At 42.2% G+C, this 19,631-nt stretch overlaps 1 protein-coding gene across 7 annotated transcripts in view; it reads right to left on the reverse strand.

Moving 5' to 3' along the window:
• si:dkey-237h12.3 (teneurin-3) overlaps positions 1-17,711 on the reverse strand; it is a 165,081-nt gene extending 147,370 nt beyond the window's left edge. For 5 of the 7 annotated variants that reach the window (XM_058649260.1, XM_058649258.1, XM_058649256.1 and 2 more), the window contains exons 1-3: positions 17,158-17,711; positions 3,055-3,553; positions 444-719 (exon numbers count right to left, since the gene is read on the reverse strand). In XM_058649260.1, coding sequence (XP_058505243.1) covers positions 444-719; positions 3,055-3,325 — 547 coding nt within the window. In that variant the 5' untranslated portion in view covers positions 3,326-3,553; positions 17,158-17,711. Of the gene's footprint in view, positions 1-443; positions 720-3,054; positions 3,554-5,021; positions 5,241-17,157 lie in introns of all 7 variants that reach the window. The other 2 variants (XM_058649254.1, XM_058649257.1) reach the window with 2 other exon arrangements.
• Positions 17,712-19,631: the final 1,920 nt, after the last annotated feature.

Genomic DNA, 19,631 nt, shown 5'->3' on the forward strand with positions numbered 1-19,631 from the left:
CTTCAAACAATTTAATCAGCTATTGTCCATGTCCAGTCAACCACTGAAGAATTTCTAAGCACAATCTCACACAAAGCTATCTTTGACTATAGGCGCAAGCCCATGGGGAAACTTTATCAAACTCCTCTGCTTCCTGTGGAGAGGGACCAGGTGACTAGCAACTACTCAATTGGAAGGCCAAATTCTTTTCCGCATGCGGCAAGGACTTACGCCTTTGATCCACAGAAAGGCAGCTGCAAAATGCCTCTCCAGATACCGGCTCCACCAATCGCCGCACACCCGATCTCGCCAGCCAATCAGGAGCCTGTCTCCAGCACTAGCACATAATCTAGCCCTTTTTACCACATAGTGATTTCTCCCCTTTGAAAAGCAATGGAAGCATGAGGACGCAAACAAGTCAGCTTTTTAAAGATAAAAGACGGGGGTAAGTGTGCCCTACTCACCCATCTCATTGTCCGATTTATTGTCCATTTCCGTGTCAGTGAGCGTGAGCACCGAGTTAGAGCGGCTGGAGAGGCATGAATTCTGCCCAGACTTGGCCCCCGTTCCCCAAAGAGTCATGGTACGTTCCGGTGATACAGGTTCATGGTTTTCGGTGGTGAGCGGTCCTCTGGAGTAGCTGCTGAGTGGATGAGAGAGGCCCGTTTCAGGGCACAGCGCCAGGCCTCTGCGAGACGAGGGCTCGCATATCCCGAGCTGCCTCAGTGAAAATGTCTGCCCTGTGAATGACAGAAGTTGTAAAGTTAACAAACCAAGCAACAACGCGGTTAATGGCCGAGATCGGGGCCGCTTAAAAAAACACTTAACCTATGAGCCTGTGGGACATGGGGGGAGGTTGTTAAAGCGAAGCCATTACGACATCCTCCCATGCTGCTTAACACTCATCAACTTATCGAGATGCCAAAGAGTGTTTTCTTTTAACTCAACTCATAAAAGAAGCTCCTGAGTAATAAAAAAAGAGGAGATTTGAACATTTCCCAGGTCTGTGAGACATTTAGAACCAACAGAAGCATGCTGAGTTTAACTACACATAAAAAAACCAATCCCTCTTTTTTATTTTTTTTATTTTTCATGAAGTGAATCAGACACATGCTGCGTGGCAGTAAATCATCAACATAATGTTGTTTTATTTTTGTTTGTCAAGGCTCATTACTTAAGGCTCGGGTGTTGACTGGAAATAAAAAATAACAGCCTGCCATGCCTTCAAAGACACTAAAGCAAATTTAATTATTTATCTTCTTTTCATTTTTTTTTACACTTATAAACACAAACATCTAATTAAAAGTCACAAGTTGTTTTTTTTATTATTATTATTAAAAAAATATTATTCTTAGTTTTTCAAAAGATCCATTTTTATTGACTGGTGGACGAGATATGTAACAATAGAACCACAACAATTGTGCTTCTTCTGTAATTAACCTGAAATAAAACCCTTCCAACCTCTTCTTTTTATATCTTTATTGATTTAAAATGCCAAAGCAATTAAGACGCCTGTCAAAAGACATACTTTTTAGTAATTTGAGCTAAAAAAAACAACATAAATAAGTTAATTTTTATCTCTTTACTTTACTTCTAAAAGTTTCCAGTATTGTGAATGTTATTTTATACATTCATCCCTTTGTAGTGCATTTTTTTTCCATTCATGTGTTGTATTGTGCATATATATATATATATATACACACACACATATATATATATATAAAATATACATTACATACTAAATACTGATATTTAAATGCTGATATTTTCAATACATCCCACAAGCACACAGACACAGACAGAGCAGATTATCTCTGATTATCTGTGCAAACGTCTGCTCCTGTTCCATTTCCACGTGATCACACATCGACATCCAACATCCACTGTGATGATTAAAGAAACAGTCGTTAACATTAAAATGTCCAGATTTAAATAAAATAAAATAAATAAATAAATAAATGACATGGAGAAACCGTAGCATTCTTCCAATGACTTCATCACGAGCCCATTAATTCTAAAACGGGCACCAATTAGCACCAAGAAAATGTAAGGGGAGTAATGGATAGATTTTCTAATTGCAATCTTATGAGCCAGAGGAGTGCCATAAAAACCGAACAAACGACTCAAACTTTTTTTAATTACAGGAATCTGAGCACTTTGCAGCAGCCATTTTGAGCCTAGAGTTATTTGCTGAACTTATTTTAACATGATTTGTTTAAGCTCAATGTGAGGTTCTACTGTTCCACTGTGCTTTTGTTTATTCCATTATTCAACTGTGTTTAACACTGTATGACACACTGGTATAAGGTAAAGTATAAGACTGCAGAATCCTTGGTCATTTACTAATAACGTTCCACAATTCACTGTCCAATAATGTACTTGTTTATTGTATTAACTGAGCTCTGCCAAAGTCAATTTATTACCTAACGTTTCCCCTTTTGGGAAATAAGACTATAAGCTTCTTTTTTTCATATATATAACTGAGAACTAAACAGTTTTATTGTCGGGCTACAAGGGCAGCACAATTAATTACAAAAATAATCGAAATTGCAATTGGACCAAGTGCAATATCCAAAACAAGAGACACTGCAGTTGTTCACGTGGGTTTAAACGTGTGGCAAAACATCACGGTGATGAAATTCTGCAGTGCTGCAGGAATTCACCTGCTGAGAAAATCTTGCTCCTTTGAGGAGAAAAAAAAAACACCTGAAAGATGTCAAAGCATTGTGATCGGATCACTTAGTTTCCTCATGGAAATAACAGCAGAGATGCAAAACTGATCAGTCACACCAATTATGAATCGTGTCGCAAAATGACCTTTTTTTTTACCATTTCATGCAGCTGTACAGATAATATAATGTTATCAGAAGGAGCAACTCTTACCTGTAGTGTAATGTTTAATTTTTTTAATTGTGATTTTTATTTTTATCTATTCTGTTTTAAAAATATGTAAAAGTATGTGATAAATATGATATCTTTGCTCCGTTTAAATTACCTTTCCTGACGACATACATGAATACGTGGACGTTTGAATAACCACCTCACACTGAAGGATGCATGGTCACTCGTACTGACCTGGCCTGCTGTACTCTGCACTTTCCTTGTGCACCATCTCCTTGACTCGGCCTCCAAACAGCATTCGTGTCGGGTCATGGTCAAAGGCCTGGAGCGTCTCGCTGGAGCTGTAGGATTTCTGAGTGGGCACACGGCACGATCCCTCCTCCTGCTCAGTCGAGGAGGCAGTGTAGCGGCGCTCCCGGTCCCGGTCTCTCTCGTAGTCCCTCTCTCTGTCTCTCTGGTTCTTGGACAGCGAGCAGAAAGGCCGCTGCTCCCTCACCCGTTCCATGCTGCCCGCATGCTGGGTATCCACCTCCCTCCCCTTCACCACCGTTGCTCTCCTATGACACTCGCTACTGGATTATTTTTTTCTCCCCTTCCAACCCACTTCTTTCTCCTCCTCCTCTGGTTGTGAGTCCTTGTCTTGTACCGACTCCCTTCTCCTGAAGCTCCCCTCCCCTCTTCTGAACCTTTGCGGGTCACTTCTTCAGTCCATTCAGTCCTCCACCCACTCTACCTGGAGAAAGAGAGAAGAGGAAAGGAAGCAAGGAGCTCAGATAACACTAATCCATCTGCTTCATCTTCAAAAGCACACACTTATCCCCTCCCCGCCGCCCCACCCCCACCTCCACACCCCCCCATCTCTGAAACCTCACCCGTGAACTCTTGCCATACACGACTTCTCTTTAAAGAAGACTTTTTTTCCGCCTGTTTTAGCCTCAGAATCAAGTTCATCTGCAGTGAGTCGATTTTGAATCGCACGATTTTCACATCAGACAAAAGCACAAAAAAAAATCCCAACGAATCTTTCAGTGAGACATTCACAGGTTGGAGGATGACCCTGAAATTAGACAACACATCACAGTGGTGGGCTCCTTTTTGGACACAATCATATCACGCTAGCTCAGATGGGATTGTAATTTTGACCCAGAGTCAGATCATGTACAAAGAATTTAAATGATGATATTAAAAAAAAATAATACTTTAGTGACTCAATAACTGGAGAGGAATTAAGCCTCTCTGGCATCTAAAGCGAAATCTGCACTGCAAACATCTCCTTTTTTTCTTTTTTTTTAAATGGGAATGGATACAAACTGCATTCACTTCCAGGTCAAATGTCTCTGCAATAGATGCAGGATTTTAATGGCTCCAGCTCCAATTGGCAGTGATGGATACATGGCACCCAGGTGTATAAATTAATTATACAATTATATTTCTTCTCCTACTTTATTTTGGCAGCCTGCATTACAGCCCACTGACGCTGCAGCTTTTCCCAACGTGATGCTGTAAAAATCGATTAGTCACCGCCAGGTTTGGGAGAGAGGGAGTGACGTGAAAGACGGTGGAAAAGTGGAACCATCGCCACATTGTCACTTGTTTGACAGTTAATGGTGCATTTGTGATGTTGGGCATGATTCAGTGCAGGGGCAAAAAAACACTAACTCATTATTCAAAATGGGAAAGGAGTCAATCATCTTTCTTTCTTTTTTTTACCCTGCTGAACACACATTTGAAAAAAAACAAAAAAAAACAGCACACAGCAGCTAATTGATTTAATTTGAGAGTGTCACATTTCTTCCTCCATTCAAACACAATGGAGGTGATTGGAACCTCAAAAATCAAGGTGCTCAAATCATTTTTAAGGTGAAATTAATTACAAAACTACTGTAATTATTCAGTTTTCTCATGTATGAAGTTGATAGAGAACTTCAACAATGATATAATGTTGTATTTCCATCAAAAACACAATGCACATGAACCCAGAATGTAACAGATAATGAGAAGATGATAATTGATGATAAAACAAATGCATGTTCGTGTGTGGTATCGTACGAACAGTGCGATCAATACTTGTCTCCATACCTCAACCGGGGCGTATACATTTGTCTGATTCATGTGGGTTCAGAGGTTATTGGAGAACTCCGACATAAAATAACAATGATATGACACGGTATTTCTATCACAGACACAAACCTGTACATCACCTTTTGATTTATCAGTCAATAACACTGCCCGTGACCCTGTGCTGTCTCTCTCACCCTCTCCGACCGCAGCGGTGAGCGATGTGCCTCGCATTGGAAAACAGCGATTTGGCCGTGTGCTCGCCCAAACATTAGATATGCGAGCGTTGGAATCCTTGACTGTCGCAGGTGGAGACGGTGCATTCAAATGTGGACGAGGCGTTCGAGAATGTGACTAATCTGCTGAAAGAAAAAGAAAAACACGAAGAAAAAAAAACCCTTGAGTGGAATGTGGATGAGAGCCCCGGTGTGTCAGAAGTGTTTATTACCAGCCATTTTCCACTACCTCCCGACACGCACACACACACACACACACACACACAAGACTACAGAGTATCCGATTCCTGCTTTCCCCAAATGACATCCACTTCATTTCACATCAAGCATCAAAACCTCGCAATGAAGCCAGGATAGTGTAAGAAGTGCAAGATAGCACCGGGCCCCCGGAGAGACTCTCCCCAAAAAACTAAGAGCAGTTGTGGCAAGAATTCAGGGATAAAGGCTTTTTTGGGGATAATGAAAATAGTGAGCTGTTCTTTAACTTTAAGTTTCTCACAGAGTTGCTAGTTATCATTCTGTTTCCCCCCGATGGGCTGAGATGCAATCAGTGACACACTCTCTTGTAACCCTGACAGACGACTCCAAACACTCCCTCCAACCACACACACGTCGCATCTCGCTCGTATCTCATCCTTTTAGGATTGTACACACACGTCCAGACTGGCAGATTCATGTACAGGATGAGTACAAGCGGACACGCCCAGAAGCCTCCCTGATTACGATCCCCTCGTCTTTATGGACTTGTAAAGAGATTCCCCCGGCAGAGAGAAGGGCTCACACTGCCCACCGAGCCACAAGCCTCCACTACAGGAGAAATTAGATTGGTGCCATAATCGGTTATAAGCCCTTAAGTGGACAGACATGTCCCCGTATAAACATCCCCACTTTCCTCTACGGACCGGCCCTCTTTTTTTCCACAGCTCATCAGAAGCACAAAATCTTCCACCGATCCATGTTTCTTTGTAACTTTTCCCCCCCACCGCTCACTTCTACACCGCTCGCCTTTTAGTCTTGATCATGCGGCTGAATCAGGACAGTCGGTCACCCGTGAACGCTCAGTGGAACAGTCGACACTGCAGAATTAGTGTCATACAGAGGTCCTCTGGTGAGCCGGCGAGGCAGAGGGGGGAAAAAAGACAGTTCATGATCTACGCAGCGCTGCCCCACGCGCTCCAAACGACTCCCATGCCGGTTGAGTACAGTCCCCCCCGACGCCCGGCGCCGTCCTACACCTCTGCACTTCTTCGAGGCATAAACCATAAACCATCTGTATAATATGCTGTAGCCGAATGTGTCCAAGTCAATTGGCTCTCGGCATAGCCGGAGAAGTTTCAAGGACCTAAGTGAGATTTACTTGTTTCATGTCGGACATGTATGCTATCCATCCAAAACAAGAAAATGAGTATTTCATGCGTCCAACTTGAGGATATTTTTAAGGAAACAACCAAATAGAAAACCTTATTCATGCTGTTTTTGGTTCACATTACACAGTTCATTATATCAAATGGAATTCAATATGATATTCATCAAAAACCACAAAAGCAAACTGAGGTTTTTTTTGATGCTTTAAGCAGAATGAAGCAACTTTATTTGAAGCGCTGCCGGTCTGATAAGTTAATTAACTGGCGCTGCAACACAACAGTCAAATAATTGATCAGCCAGTAGACAGAGCATTAATCAGTTTTACATCATCATTAACGCAGCGTCCTATAGTTCTGAACTGTTGGTCAAACAATTCGAGCAAACTCTGGGAACTGGATGTGATGTATATATAATATCCATTACAGACAAATTCAGGAGAATGAAGTGATGCAAGTGCTGCAATTGCATCGCCTTGCGTCAGCGAGGCAATCACACAAACTGAGGCTAAATAATTAACAATAATAGGGAAATAAATAAATAAAATGTGGTAATATTTATTAAAAAAAAATATATATATATATATACAAAATCACTGTATTGAATATCGGGAAAAAGAAACAAATGAAATATGATAGTATCCTGTAAACCCGAAATTAAGCGTAAATGCACGGAATGTCAAATCTATGGCCGGTGGGCCAGAATCAGACCACAACAGGGTCTAATCTGGCCGGCGGGATGAATTTGTGACAATTACACACTAACTATAATGTGAAATATTAGAAAATCAATGTTGTGGTGTTGGTTTTGAATTGGGTGCAGGAAAGTAATGATATACATAATGCTTTTTGAAGCTGATACACTTTCATAAAGTATCTTATACCATCATGTAAGTTCAATATTCATTAGCTCTTGTTCATCTGTGACTAAGCAAACACCGTGACATAATTCAACAATGTGTCATAAAATGCAAGATTCTCAAGTCTTTTTATGAAACATCTTTTCCCCCTCCCAAGTAAGCAGTGCTAGATTTGGTTTATGCTAATTTGTAATTGGAAATTTAAGTCTACATGAACAAAAGAATTGCACTGGGTCCACGGCATACACCTTTTATTCCTAGGACATTGTGTTCATGTAACATACATGAACACACACACAGCAACGGGCCTCCATCTCTCCCACAGAAACACTTCTCCTGGAGAGCATGAAATGTCTCGTTAGTATTCTACATGCCCGCCTACTGGCTAGTTTGGCTCAAATTGGTACGACATAAATAGAGAAGGGGGGTGTTAACAGCTGATCAAGAAGCCCCTGGGTAAGGAGTGTGACATTTCTAACATTTGCTCTCACCAATCACAGAAAAACTGTTTTTTTGTTGGGGTTTTTTTTTGGTTTTACACCTTAGCCCCACCCCCATTTCAAAGTGCAGAGCAGAGCACAATCATTCCCTCATGAAATAAACAAAACACTATAAAACCATTACTCATGGTTAGCAGAAAATAAGTTTTTAATGGTTTTAAATAGGGGGTGGGGTGAGGTGGTGATTTTATGTAGTCATCAATCTGTGAAGACGCCCACAGTGTAACCTCGCAGAGACGGTGACATTTACATTCAGTCTCCCCTTAGAAAGTGGATCCATGCTACATGCAGAGCCACTGCCTGGTGGATGACTGTCCTGATTAGCCAATTATGAACTGTGTCTGCATCGCGGAGTCAAATCTTTCCAAAAAAGTGACCCAGCATCATCGCTGAAGCAATTATTCAGCAGTAAACTTTCTTTAATAAATCAACAAATCCACTTAAAGGAACAATTAGAAGGGTGTATTGGCAGATTCTGAACAGACTGCCCATAACTCTGTTTGTATAATTGCTTTACAATGAAAACTGTCCTTATAAAACAAGCCTTACACAGGCAAGGATCTTTGCATCATGGAAGCTGCCGCCATGTTTCTCCAGCAGATGAAACAAAGCAGCTAGTGTGTGGATTTTGAAGCAGAATTTACAATGAATGCATGAATGAATGAATGAAGGAAGGAAGGAAGACATCCTCTTCTCTGGGTAAGAAAAGTTTCACCCTTCAGTCTCACTTTAAATACTTCAGATTCTCACATTATAGACTAAAAAAAGAAAGAAAAAAGAAGCATGTGATGAAACGAGTGGAGGCCATTTGGTTCAGGCTGGCGGGACACTAATCATCTGCGTCTCAGAAAGTCCCAAACACAAACAGTTATCATTGATTAAAGCATCAGAGCAATTGAAAATGCAATAAGGATTTGGTGCCATTAAATGAACTGTGAAAGTAACTGCACTACGTTTGGTGGTGAGTGGTACGAACCAGGGACGACGACTGCAAATTAGCTGTGGTCCTACACACATGACTAAGATGGAAGAGTGTCAAATAAATCAATAAAACAAATATAACATTTAACAGTGTCCATATTGGTGATATTTGAGCCATGGACTGGACGTTGTCAATAGAAAAGTTAAACTTTGGAAGTAAAGATCATAATAATCACTTTTGGCAACAATAAATTAGCCTATTAGCAGCATCTTATCTAAGCAATTTAAACCAGTGTTAATGAACATTGTTTTAACTTCCACGCTGTGTTGGAAGTGAAGAAACAAACACAGCAGTTTGACTGCGTTGGCACACATGCCAGACTTCAGCAGACAAAGCATTTTACAACACAGGAGTAGCCACAGCTGACCACATTGCTGAAATGGCAACTCTCGACTAAGCCTTTGTTCGATAATTATATTTCTGCGCGGCCGTCGTATGTATCAGCTCCGATCTCCCTGTCGCTGACCTCTGTAAATAACCATAATAAAGATTGTACTTGTCGTCATTGCTGTGTCCCTCCAAGACAATCCACCTGTCACCATGTGGGCCTGGCTGGTCTCCTCCCCCCCATAACCCCCCCCCCATCCTCCTCTCATCTTGTTGTTGGCCATTTGCCGGAGCACAGATCAGACTATCAGCCATGGGGAGTGGAGAGAGTGGTTGATGGAGCTGGTGGAGATCAGGGCTGGCTCTCTTTAACACAGCCAGCACCTCCAACAATAGCCGCCTCTGACAGCTTTGCATAATTCATCTTGTCGAGTCTCTCTCTCCCTTTCCTCCCTCCCTCTCGCTCTCTCTCTCTCTCTCTCTCACTCTCTCTCCCCCTCTCCTCTTTCAGTTTCTCTTCAGTTCTTCTTTTTATTTCTGCCTCCCGGCACTTGGAGAAGGGGAGAGGAGGAACCAGTGCAGTGCTCCATCAGATGCTGCCTGTCTCCCCTCCCTCTCCTCGACACCAGAGATTTTGGAGACACAGAAATGTTTGTCTGTATCACGTTGCCCAGACTCTATGAATTCTGAATGCCATCTGAACCGGATTGTGTTCCGTTCTTTACACGGGCTCGGTGCCTAAACTCTAACAGGAACTCTGGGTACTATTACCTCAAAATAACCGACAATCATAGTCAAAATGATTGTTTGTGATTAGCCGAAGATCTGATCAACTACTGCTTCGTTTTCTTTCTTTAGCATCAGTTACTATGATCCTAAACGAGTGCAGGACGTCTGGGTTTTTTTTTGTATAAAACTAAAACTGGATTTTTCCTAATTCTCAAACGATGTGCAATAACAGACCTTTGAAGAGCCTGTTGGGTAAAGATAAAGAGAAAGGAAGCGAGTGAGTTGGGGGAGAAAGGAGCAAACAAAATCACCACAGCATTTACCAGCAATTAAATTTCTGTGGCAGCTATATCCTTAGCAAACTTAGTGACGGATGAGCTTACTGCAAGCAGGGAGAGGATGATGAAATCCTGCACCACACTTAGTCCCTTGTCTCCGTGTATGATGCACAATATTCACAAGTTAAAGTGATGAAAATCTCTGATAGAGCCACTTCAGATTATTCACTAAGCTTGGAGCCTTTATTCCTCATAGTTTCAGCACTTTTAGACAACAAATACAGCTAATGTGACCGTGTATAAAGCAGATCTCCAAAAAGCTGTGCTCGACTCAGTGTTTTCATTTGTTGTTTTTTGTTTTTTTTACTTTTCCTCGTCCGTCGCTGGTAAATCTTAGCGGTCAGCGTCTAATCCTCACCATTTTATTGTTCCTTTTTTTTTTTGTCCGTGTGGATTGAATAATAAAAAACGGCAACTGCCAGTGCCAGGATACAACATAATAAGCTGAGCAGGGGTGTTTACAAATCCCACAAATAACCCTTCACCAGTGACAGTATGAGTTATATATTCATTGAATCCTTAGCGTGAGGGAAGAAGAAGAAGAAGAAGAGGAAGGAAAAAAAACCTGCAAACACAGCCAAATTCATTTTTTAAAATGTAATTGTAAGGTATGGACAACTAGAATATAACATAAGCTGTTTCTTTGTAGGGTTTCTTTCTGCAGTATCTCCCTCTATCTCGAATGGTAATAGCAGGTTATTCACTGCATTCACACACACACACACACACACGCAGTCTATCCAAGGCTACTGGTATTGAACCCAGCTCTTATCGAAAATAGGTGCTCCCTCCCAAATCACACTCCCGATTACACCGCGCGCTCTTAATTCAAAGGGCCACAGTTTGCAGCTTTCACAAATTGGTATCACCGCGGCGCTATTTCACACGAGGGATCCAAGGAAGTATTGATGTGCATGCACAATCGCACTAATTGAGAATCTTGCAAGACGGTGTCAACAATCGTCATCTAATGCTCACTCATAATGAATCGACTCCATGGTGTGCAGAAATAAAATCGGCTCCGCAGACCTGTGGCAATTTGCAGCCATAGCCACGATGGACCCATTGTTACGGAAATAAATTAAATTGAAGCATACCACCGCTGCATGGTAATGAAGCTACAGAGCAATCATGATGCCATGGAGGACGAGCAGAAGAGCCAAACTCGCATCATATCTATCCACAATGACTCTGGTAAACAAAGGGAAATATAAGCTAATCCTGAGGCTAAAGCACTGCAGGTAACTGCATTTATTTACATTAGGAAATAATAATAACGCCCTTTTTATGGAGAATTACACACTCTCAATTAAAAGCAAGTGTTGCTTAACGGTCTAATGCAGATATCTGGAGATGTCATTGTGTCACGACGATGAGGGTGAATCACCAGAGCACTGAGAGCATGAGTGAGAGTCATTACTCACTCAAACTACATTTGAAATGCTGGGAGCAGACAAACCTGGCTGCCTGATAAAAAAATGAAATAATACAAAATCGAATGCAGAAAAAAAAAAAAAAGGAAAATCCAAAGTGCTGACACAGTTGTATCATTGGAATGCATCTCACATAAGCGTACAACAAACTAACCCACCCCCATTTTAGCATGTGCAGGAGGAGACACGGCAAATGTGCTACAGTGGGTATCAGTGAACGCTTCCACACTGTATTTGGAATGCAACACTACTGCGCTGCTGTGGCTGCCAGAAAATATCAAGTCTGACCAGACAGTGACTTTGGCTTGCTCTCACTGCCACATAACTTTTTTACTGAAAAAAAAAAAAAGACTGGAAAATAATTCTTTAATGCTATCAAATCAGAAGAAGGAGACATTTTTTTTGCACTTGATACGGAATAATCCACTGTTTCACGTGGCACCACATAAACTACACAATGCATACGCAAACAGGAGGGTTGTATTCTTTAGGTGTCAGCGTTTTGAGGAGTATGTAGGTCATGATGGCACACGATCAGAATACTGAGCGACTGCAAGCCTTATTAAAGAAACATCAATCTGAAAATTCACCAACATTGCGTTGCTTTCTTGACTTCCAGAGGTAAAACTTCCAGAGCGTGTACCCTGTAGCAACTGACCGCAATGCACACCACTCTCCACTGGAAGTCAAAGATTGCTGACCTGTATACCATTACCGTGACTCCGAGGCGCCAGTTTTACACTCCTCAATGGTCTGATATTCAATATTTCTTTTCTTTTTTTTCCCCCTTCTGCACCCTGCTGAAAATAAACAGAAAGAGGAAGTGTTGCTGACTGGGTTTCCATGTGAACCAGCCTCTCCTCCTCGCCTCCATCTCGGTCGCCCCCCCCTAAGACCTGCAGCTTTCAGCACGACAGAGCTTGCATCAACTGAATTATTGAGGCCGTCAAGAAGCTCCATCATCAAGCCTAGCTGACGCCCAACTTCCCACTGGGCTGTCCGAGGGCCACAAAAGACCAAATCCGAGGCTCTTGGCAGGTTGACACTATTCTAGGAAACCTCCTGCTGGGCTAATATTGCTTTGTTGCAAATATAGCCAAAGAAATCACACAAAAAAAGAGTTTTGGTGAGTTAGAGCACATGAAAGGGAAGAAAAAGTGTTTCAACGCGAAACTGAAAACTACCTCCCATCAATATTTTAATATAAATTGACATAAAAACCAGTATATAATGATGATTTATGTGGCAGACTTGGTCATGTGTATGGTAGCTAGTGACAAAGTGTTTGCCAGGGACCGCTCTTTAAATATGTAACATTTCCTGATATATTGTCTGTATTTCACTGGGCCTGAACCTCGACACCGCGCAGGAATTCACTCAAGGCAATTTACACAAGCAGAGAGCACAATGCATTTCTATTTTGTTCTCCCTGTGACAGAGCTAAGCACATTTCTGTTTGGCTCTCATCGCAACACACTCAGCCCGGAGCGCAGTGGAGAGATGTACTATTACAAAGTCAGGCCGACTCCTCAATCTTGCCACTTGGTCTTGACCCAGAAAGTCCGCCAGTGCACGCTGAGCCATAAATGTTAATCTGTAGGTTACAACAGTGTGAAGTGGTGCTGCTCCCAGAGCCGGACCAGCAGGACAGCATCCTGTGGCTAATCGCAGGTGGCTTTCATCTCAGCCTCCTTTGGCCGTAGAGCAGCAGCAGTAAATTTTTTGAAGTAAAAACCAAGAGCCGACAAAGCTTGAAAGTCAGCTATTTTATATTTTTATTTTAATCCAACTTACTCATGAACCGAAGAATGGCTCCCAGTTAATCATAAACAATTACCGGCTGGGCTGTTTTGTCCGTGAACTCCCACGCATGTGCTGCACATATCCAGCAGCACATTTGCACGCAATGAGATGCAGGACTCGTTTTATGTTATGCACGACACATGGGGGTCACGCAGGGAGTCTGCAGCAGCAGCAGCAGCAGCAGCCACGGAGCGGGCCCAGTACCCGGTCCCTCGAGGACACGTCTCTCCTTTCCAATCAACATGCAATGACAGGTATCACATTATACTGAGTAGATAGTCGAGATGGAAAATGCCATGTGTATCAATTTTCATCCTAATGTAAAACTCCATCTGCAGTCTTAGCTGTAACTCAAACTCTTTGAGGCAACCGTGTTTTAATTCAATCGGTGTTTAATCGCGTGGGGAATAAGGAAAAAAAAATGTTATACATGTAGACACTGGGAAGAAAAACAAAAAGGTGAGGGTTCAAAAGAAGAGTCTAAAAGTGCTCACATCCATACACATCCCCCTCGCTCTCTTTCTCATGCATGGTACAATGTAGTTAAGGACTACAATGGTAATGCATCAAGTCCTGTCACTAAATATTCCTACACTAAGCACATTTCAAGAACATGCAATCTCCTTCCCCCCAAAATCCTATAGGGTGACTTTCTGCAATAATTGGCAACTTGGAGGCAGAGAAAAACTTTTTTTTTTTTCTTCATATTGCCATGAGGGTTAACTTAGCTGTAAGTATTACATTGCTGCACCAAACCCCGAATAATCCTCTGACCTGAGGGTCATTGAAAGTCAGTAAACAAGCATGTTGTCTGATGGAGGTTTTGAAATCCAGGTTTCTTTAGATTTCTTTAAAAAAAAAAAAAAAAAAAACACGACCCTCAACACATCACTGCATGCTTTACTTCCATGGCAACTATTTATCATGATGTCTGGCTTCTCTCGGGGGAGGAGACGGGAACATGTAGCGAGAGAGAGGGAGAGAGCGAACACGGGTGAAGGGAGAGTGCGGCAGACAATAGCCAGGCAGGCTGTGTGTTAATAGTAACAGATTAAAGGGCCAGTAATTATGTAAAGTAAATATGACATGGAACCGATCCGTTGAGCGCGGGGGAACTGAGGGTAGTTTGTCAGGCTGAATTAACCTTCACATGTTTGCTCTGACATGTTGGAACAGGCAGCGCCACTGTTCTGTTTGCCACATCAATTGTTTTAATTCATAAGGTCATCGTCTGAGCGGCTGTCGGCATCCACAAGTGATACGACACTGTATTATATAGACACGCACGGTCTTTGCATCGACTCTCACGCCATCTCTGCGAGATATCTGAGAGGAGCAATTCTTACCGAGGGTAGACGAGTCATCTTGATTGTCCCTCAACAATCTATAAAAGTGTTTGGGGGCCAGTATTGGAGCCGACATTATCCCTGAAGGAGGCAGTTCTCATCACACAGAATATTAAACTCTCCACAGGAATAATGAAAGGGGAAATTACTTAAGGATTGGAGCGAGGGGTGGCGGCGCTGTGTACACAGTTCTTCAAATATTTTGGAATTAATTTTGACGACTTTTAAGCCGCAGACGTAGTTAAAATGAAGGGAAAAAAAATCATCTCCGGAATTTCACACCGCCTGCAGCATCAGAAATTGTAGTCTATTGCTTTGATTAGTGGGATTAAAGGGCAGTGAGGTTTAAGGCGGAGGGCTGAGGCACCACGACAGGGTCACAGTGTATGTCTCAGTGCTTCAGTGTATGAAACACATAAAAACATTTATTTTTCTTGAGAGAAACGTGAGTATTCACCAGGGTCCTATCTCACTCCAGGTGTGTTTCTCCACAGTCTGAACACGACTCACTTCATTTATCAGGATTGTGCCGCAGTCGCCAGAGCAGTCAGCGTCACAGATTGTGACGTCTCATTCAGCACGGTCAAATTGAATTATTATCAGTGCCTCGGAAAACAAGGATAATGCAAACAGCACTTGTGCCCTATTAGAAAAACCACATGTTCAATATCACCCAATAAGTGTCACTGTAATGCTTTTACAGGCTGGCACAAGGAAGACGGACTGTTTCCCTTTCTAATGGGAAGTCCTTTATTTTATTTAGGGTTTTTTTGTTTGTTTTTTTTTGTTGCTGATGTCCTTATGAGGCCCGAGACACAGCCAAAGGCTAAAGATTGGAGATGAGAATATTGATCTCTGTTAAAAAAAAAAGAAAGAAGATATTTTTTCCCCTCACAATACACTCGCCACTTCACGCTGAGCAACATCTCTAACGCTCATACGATAATAGAAGTGCGCGTAATGATTTCAGACACAGATGGGGGGTGAAGATCTAAAGTCTGAGCCAAATGGAAGGAAAATAAATAAATAAATAAATGAGAAAATGGCCTCAACATGCTGCAGTTCCTCACCAGCACTGCGAGGACAATAGCCATCCATCACTTTAGCCGGATAAACGACACACATGTCCTCATGGGCGACTGTGGGACGAGGGACATGCTTGTTTGCCTGATTGTGTTTAGCCTGATGTATGTCACACAGGCAAAATCACATCACTCCTCCCCAACTCAAGCCTATAAGACGAGGCACCATGTCGTAGCTGAGAGACACAATAAAGAGAGGAGGAGACACACCACCACCACCACCACCACCTGACGTCTGAACATCTAAAAAGAAATCAGCACTTCCTACTACAGTATCGCTTCTAAAATCATCCAAATCATATATTATACATGGCTTTTATACATCTACGGGTTATCGGGCACCTGCGTTTGTGCCTGTATGCAGAAAATTTGGCGGTAAAAGTTTCTGCAGGCTGCTCAAGAGACTCGAGAGGTTTCGAAATTCTACGTATAAACACAACCTTCCTGGAGGCCTCTTACAAATTCATTGAGAGGCTCTGATGAAGTTTCCCCACCTTCTGCACCTGAGGCTGCAGATGTGTGTGTGTGTGTGTGTGTGTGTAAGCTCATCGCCACTTGAATTATTACTGGAGTGAGCTGGTCATCTCTGCAGGTGATTCACAGCCCATGTAAGGCTTTCAGGGTTTTTATATGCTCTTTTATGTGAAGATAAATTCACTCTTCTGGAGCAAAGCCCGTCCCACCGTGTCAGGTGGTCAGAGGTCTTGAGGAGGACATTATGGTGAGAGGTGATGGAGACTGGTTTGGCAGATTAGGTTCTTATTGCCATCACTTATTTATGAAAAAAAAAAGGAGATGGAACTTCTGTAGAAAAAAATAAAAATCTTCCCCGTGGATGACATTTTTCTACATTTCCCTCCACAGATGACATTTAAAAAGACCTTTGAATGCACAAAGTTATGACAAATGATCCCGTGCACAGCACATAATGAGAGACTATTGCAAACCAAATCTTGGGAGGCGGGATGTTGAACTTATCCCAATACTTGCCCAGTATTGGATGTGTTAACATCTTGTTCTACACTTGTACTCATTAAAAAACGGAATTTGACATCCAAATCCACAGGGTGCATGACTCAAAATGTGGTGAAAGAGAGGAAGAGAGACAGAGAGAGAGGAGGGAACCGGGGCTCCAGGTTTAGTCCTGCAGGATATTTACCCACAGAGCGTGCCGAACCATGTCAGACCCACACTATTGAATAAAACACCCACTGATTCTGCAGTATCTTTAAATGACTGTGACACACAGTTAGATGCAGAATGATGGAAGCGTAGAACTGACCTGTTTGAAGCCTGTCAGCGGCACATAAACTTCCAGCGGTGCGTGTTTTTTTAGTCCAAACTTGCAGGAGGCTGCAGCTGCAGCAGCAGCGGGGCAGACGGAGAGCGCGCGCGTCTTCCTCTCTGACAATCACCGCATGTGCAGCTGGACACTCACGCATGTGTCAGTAAAGCCCTCAGTTGAGCAACAGTCGTGGACAGAGAGCTGCAGCTTCAGCTCCAGCTCCGTGTGGAAACAAGGAAAAACGTGTCTCCTTCCCAGTCAGCGGCTCCTCTTCCTCTTCCTCTCCTTCTCCTCTCTCACACAGGATACTTCCAACAGCAGAAGGCTACAGTTGTCTTCTTCCAGGAGGAAAACACCACTGATAATAACATGCTTCCCCCTCGGCGGGATGTGCGTGTGCGCGAGTGAGTGTTTTGTCACAGAAAAGTCACGCGCTTAAAGGATGCGGAGGCTCAGCAGCCGCTCAGCTGCTCTTTTGTCCGAGCTGCACTTGTCAGCTGATAAACTGCGCATCCCGCCGCTTCCTTCCCTCAGCGTCGCCACTGCTCTGCCTATCAGCGCCTCTGCCTGTGTGTGTGTGTGTGTGTGTGTGAGACAGAGAGTGAGAGAGAGAGAGGGAGGAAGAGGGAGGAAGAGGGGGGAGAGAGAGGGTGCGATGGTCAATTAAATAAAAAGAAACTCATCAGGGGTCAATGATGACCTCCACCCATGCAACACCTGCACGTGTGAGCAGAATTTTATTTTATTTTAAGATTATTTTATTTTGCTCACTAAAAAAAAATGGCTGACAAACTAAAGAATGACTTACTACTTACTTAATTACTTAATTACTTATTACCAACTAAAGCAAGCAAGAACTTTGGTTTGAATGAACCTATTCGACCAATTTAACTGAAATAATAACTGTTTAAAAAAAACAGTGTAAGCTCTTCAGCACATTTTAAAATTAAGAAAATAACTCAGTAAGTCAAAGTGATATGTATATATAAAAATAAATAATCCACAGCATGCAATTCCTTCCTCTAGGGGGCTCTCAATCAATACCATCACAAAAGATGATGTCAGACCACCAGAACGGCAATTGGGTCCAGCTCTGCATAAGTAACTTATAAACCTTTACTTTAACAAATAAAATAAAAATTAATAAACAAAAAGAAAAAAAGATATGAGCCCATGCTGCCTGTTTGGAGCGGGAGACGGAAACCAGAACACGACTTTCCTGTAGGTTTTTGATATGAACAGGGACAGAGAACCCAATGTTTTAGGAGGCCCAACTAAAATAAAAACATCACTAGCTTTTAAACCGTACATTACATCATGAACATTTCCATTCGCTGTCAGACAGCAACTTTCTCATTTGCACCGTATTGGTTCCGACATATACTTTTACCTCCATGCACAGACTGTTATTAACTGTGTTAAGAAGCGGCAGCTCAGCTGTTATACTTTAAAAAAAAGGGTGTCTGACAGCATAGTAAACCAAAAGCTGTGAACAATTACATTGTGAAGGGTTTGTTTTTTTTCAGTTAGGCCTTCTTTAATGGGGCTACATCAAATGTTCTCAGCTGTCCCCATTCGTATAAAAACAACGTGTAAATTGTCCATCTGCTTTCTACTGTATGTAACGTAAAAATAAAAATCCCCTTAAACATAAAATAAGGTGGAGGTGGATTTACTGTGAAGCACAACATCCTCCTGCCTGTTTCCCGCTCCCACTTCTCCTCTGCTGCCATATAATTGGCCACCTCTGAAATCTCCAGTTTTCTCACCTCCAGTCTGACAAAGGGGAAGGAAATGTGAAGGCAGACTGATGCAAAACAAATGTGTTATTTCTCGCAGAACACTCGCTGCTAAGGGTTACTCAAGCTGTTAATTAAGCTGTTTGATAAACAAGATGGGCCCGAGTGTTGGTATGAAAACGCTGCCTCAAAAAAGTGGCAAGTGAATAAAGCTCGAGTCGTATTGTTTTTGCCATCTGCAGTGGACTCGGTCCAATGCAGCCGTGTATGCAAAGAATTTCAGTTCAATCAACCCCTAAAGGTTCAGTGTATGATCACTGTTAGAGCCATATTATTATTATTATTATTATTATATGTAGCCCATTTGAATAATTTAGTGATTAAAAGTGATATATAATTCCCTTCACAGGTCGTATTTAGCACTTTAAATGTGTATTATTTTTTGTGTTATTGTCGTTAAAATGGTTTAAATGGCTCTTTAAATTGGCCTGCTGTTGTATGACGTACAATTAATTGAGGTAAGTTGTGTTTTTCCCTCATTGGGCCTCATATGCTGTAGGTCCGCACCTGGTGGATGTAGCAGGACGAGGAGCAACAGTTTTCTGACCGTAACCAAACTGTAACTATAGTGTCTTGTCACTCACATAGTTTTAAGTAGTTTCTGGTATATGAAGGCCACCGTAGTTCCCTGTTGCAGTCTGCATTCATGCCATTAGATGTCACTAATTCTTA

Source organism: Solea solea, chromosome 14 (genome assembly GCF_958295425.1).
Source record: "Solea solea chromosome 14, fSolSol10.1, whole genome shotgun sequence".
NCBI classification, from domain to species: domain Eukaryota; kingdom Metazoa; phylum Chordata; class Actinopteri; order Pleuronectiformes; family Soleidae; genus Solea; species Solea solea.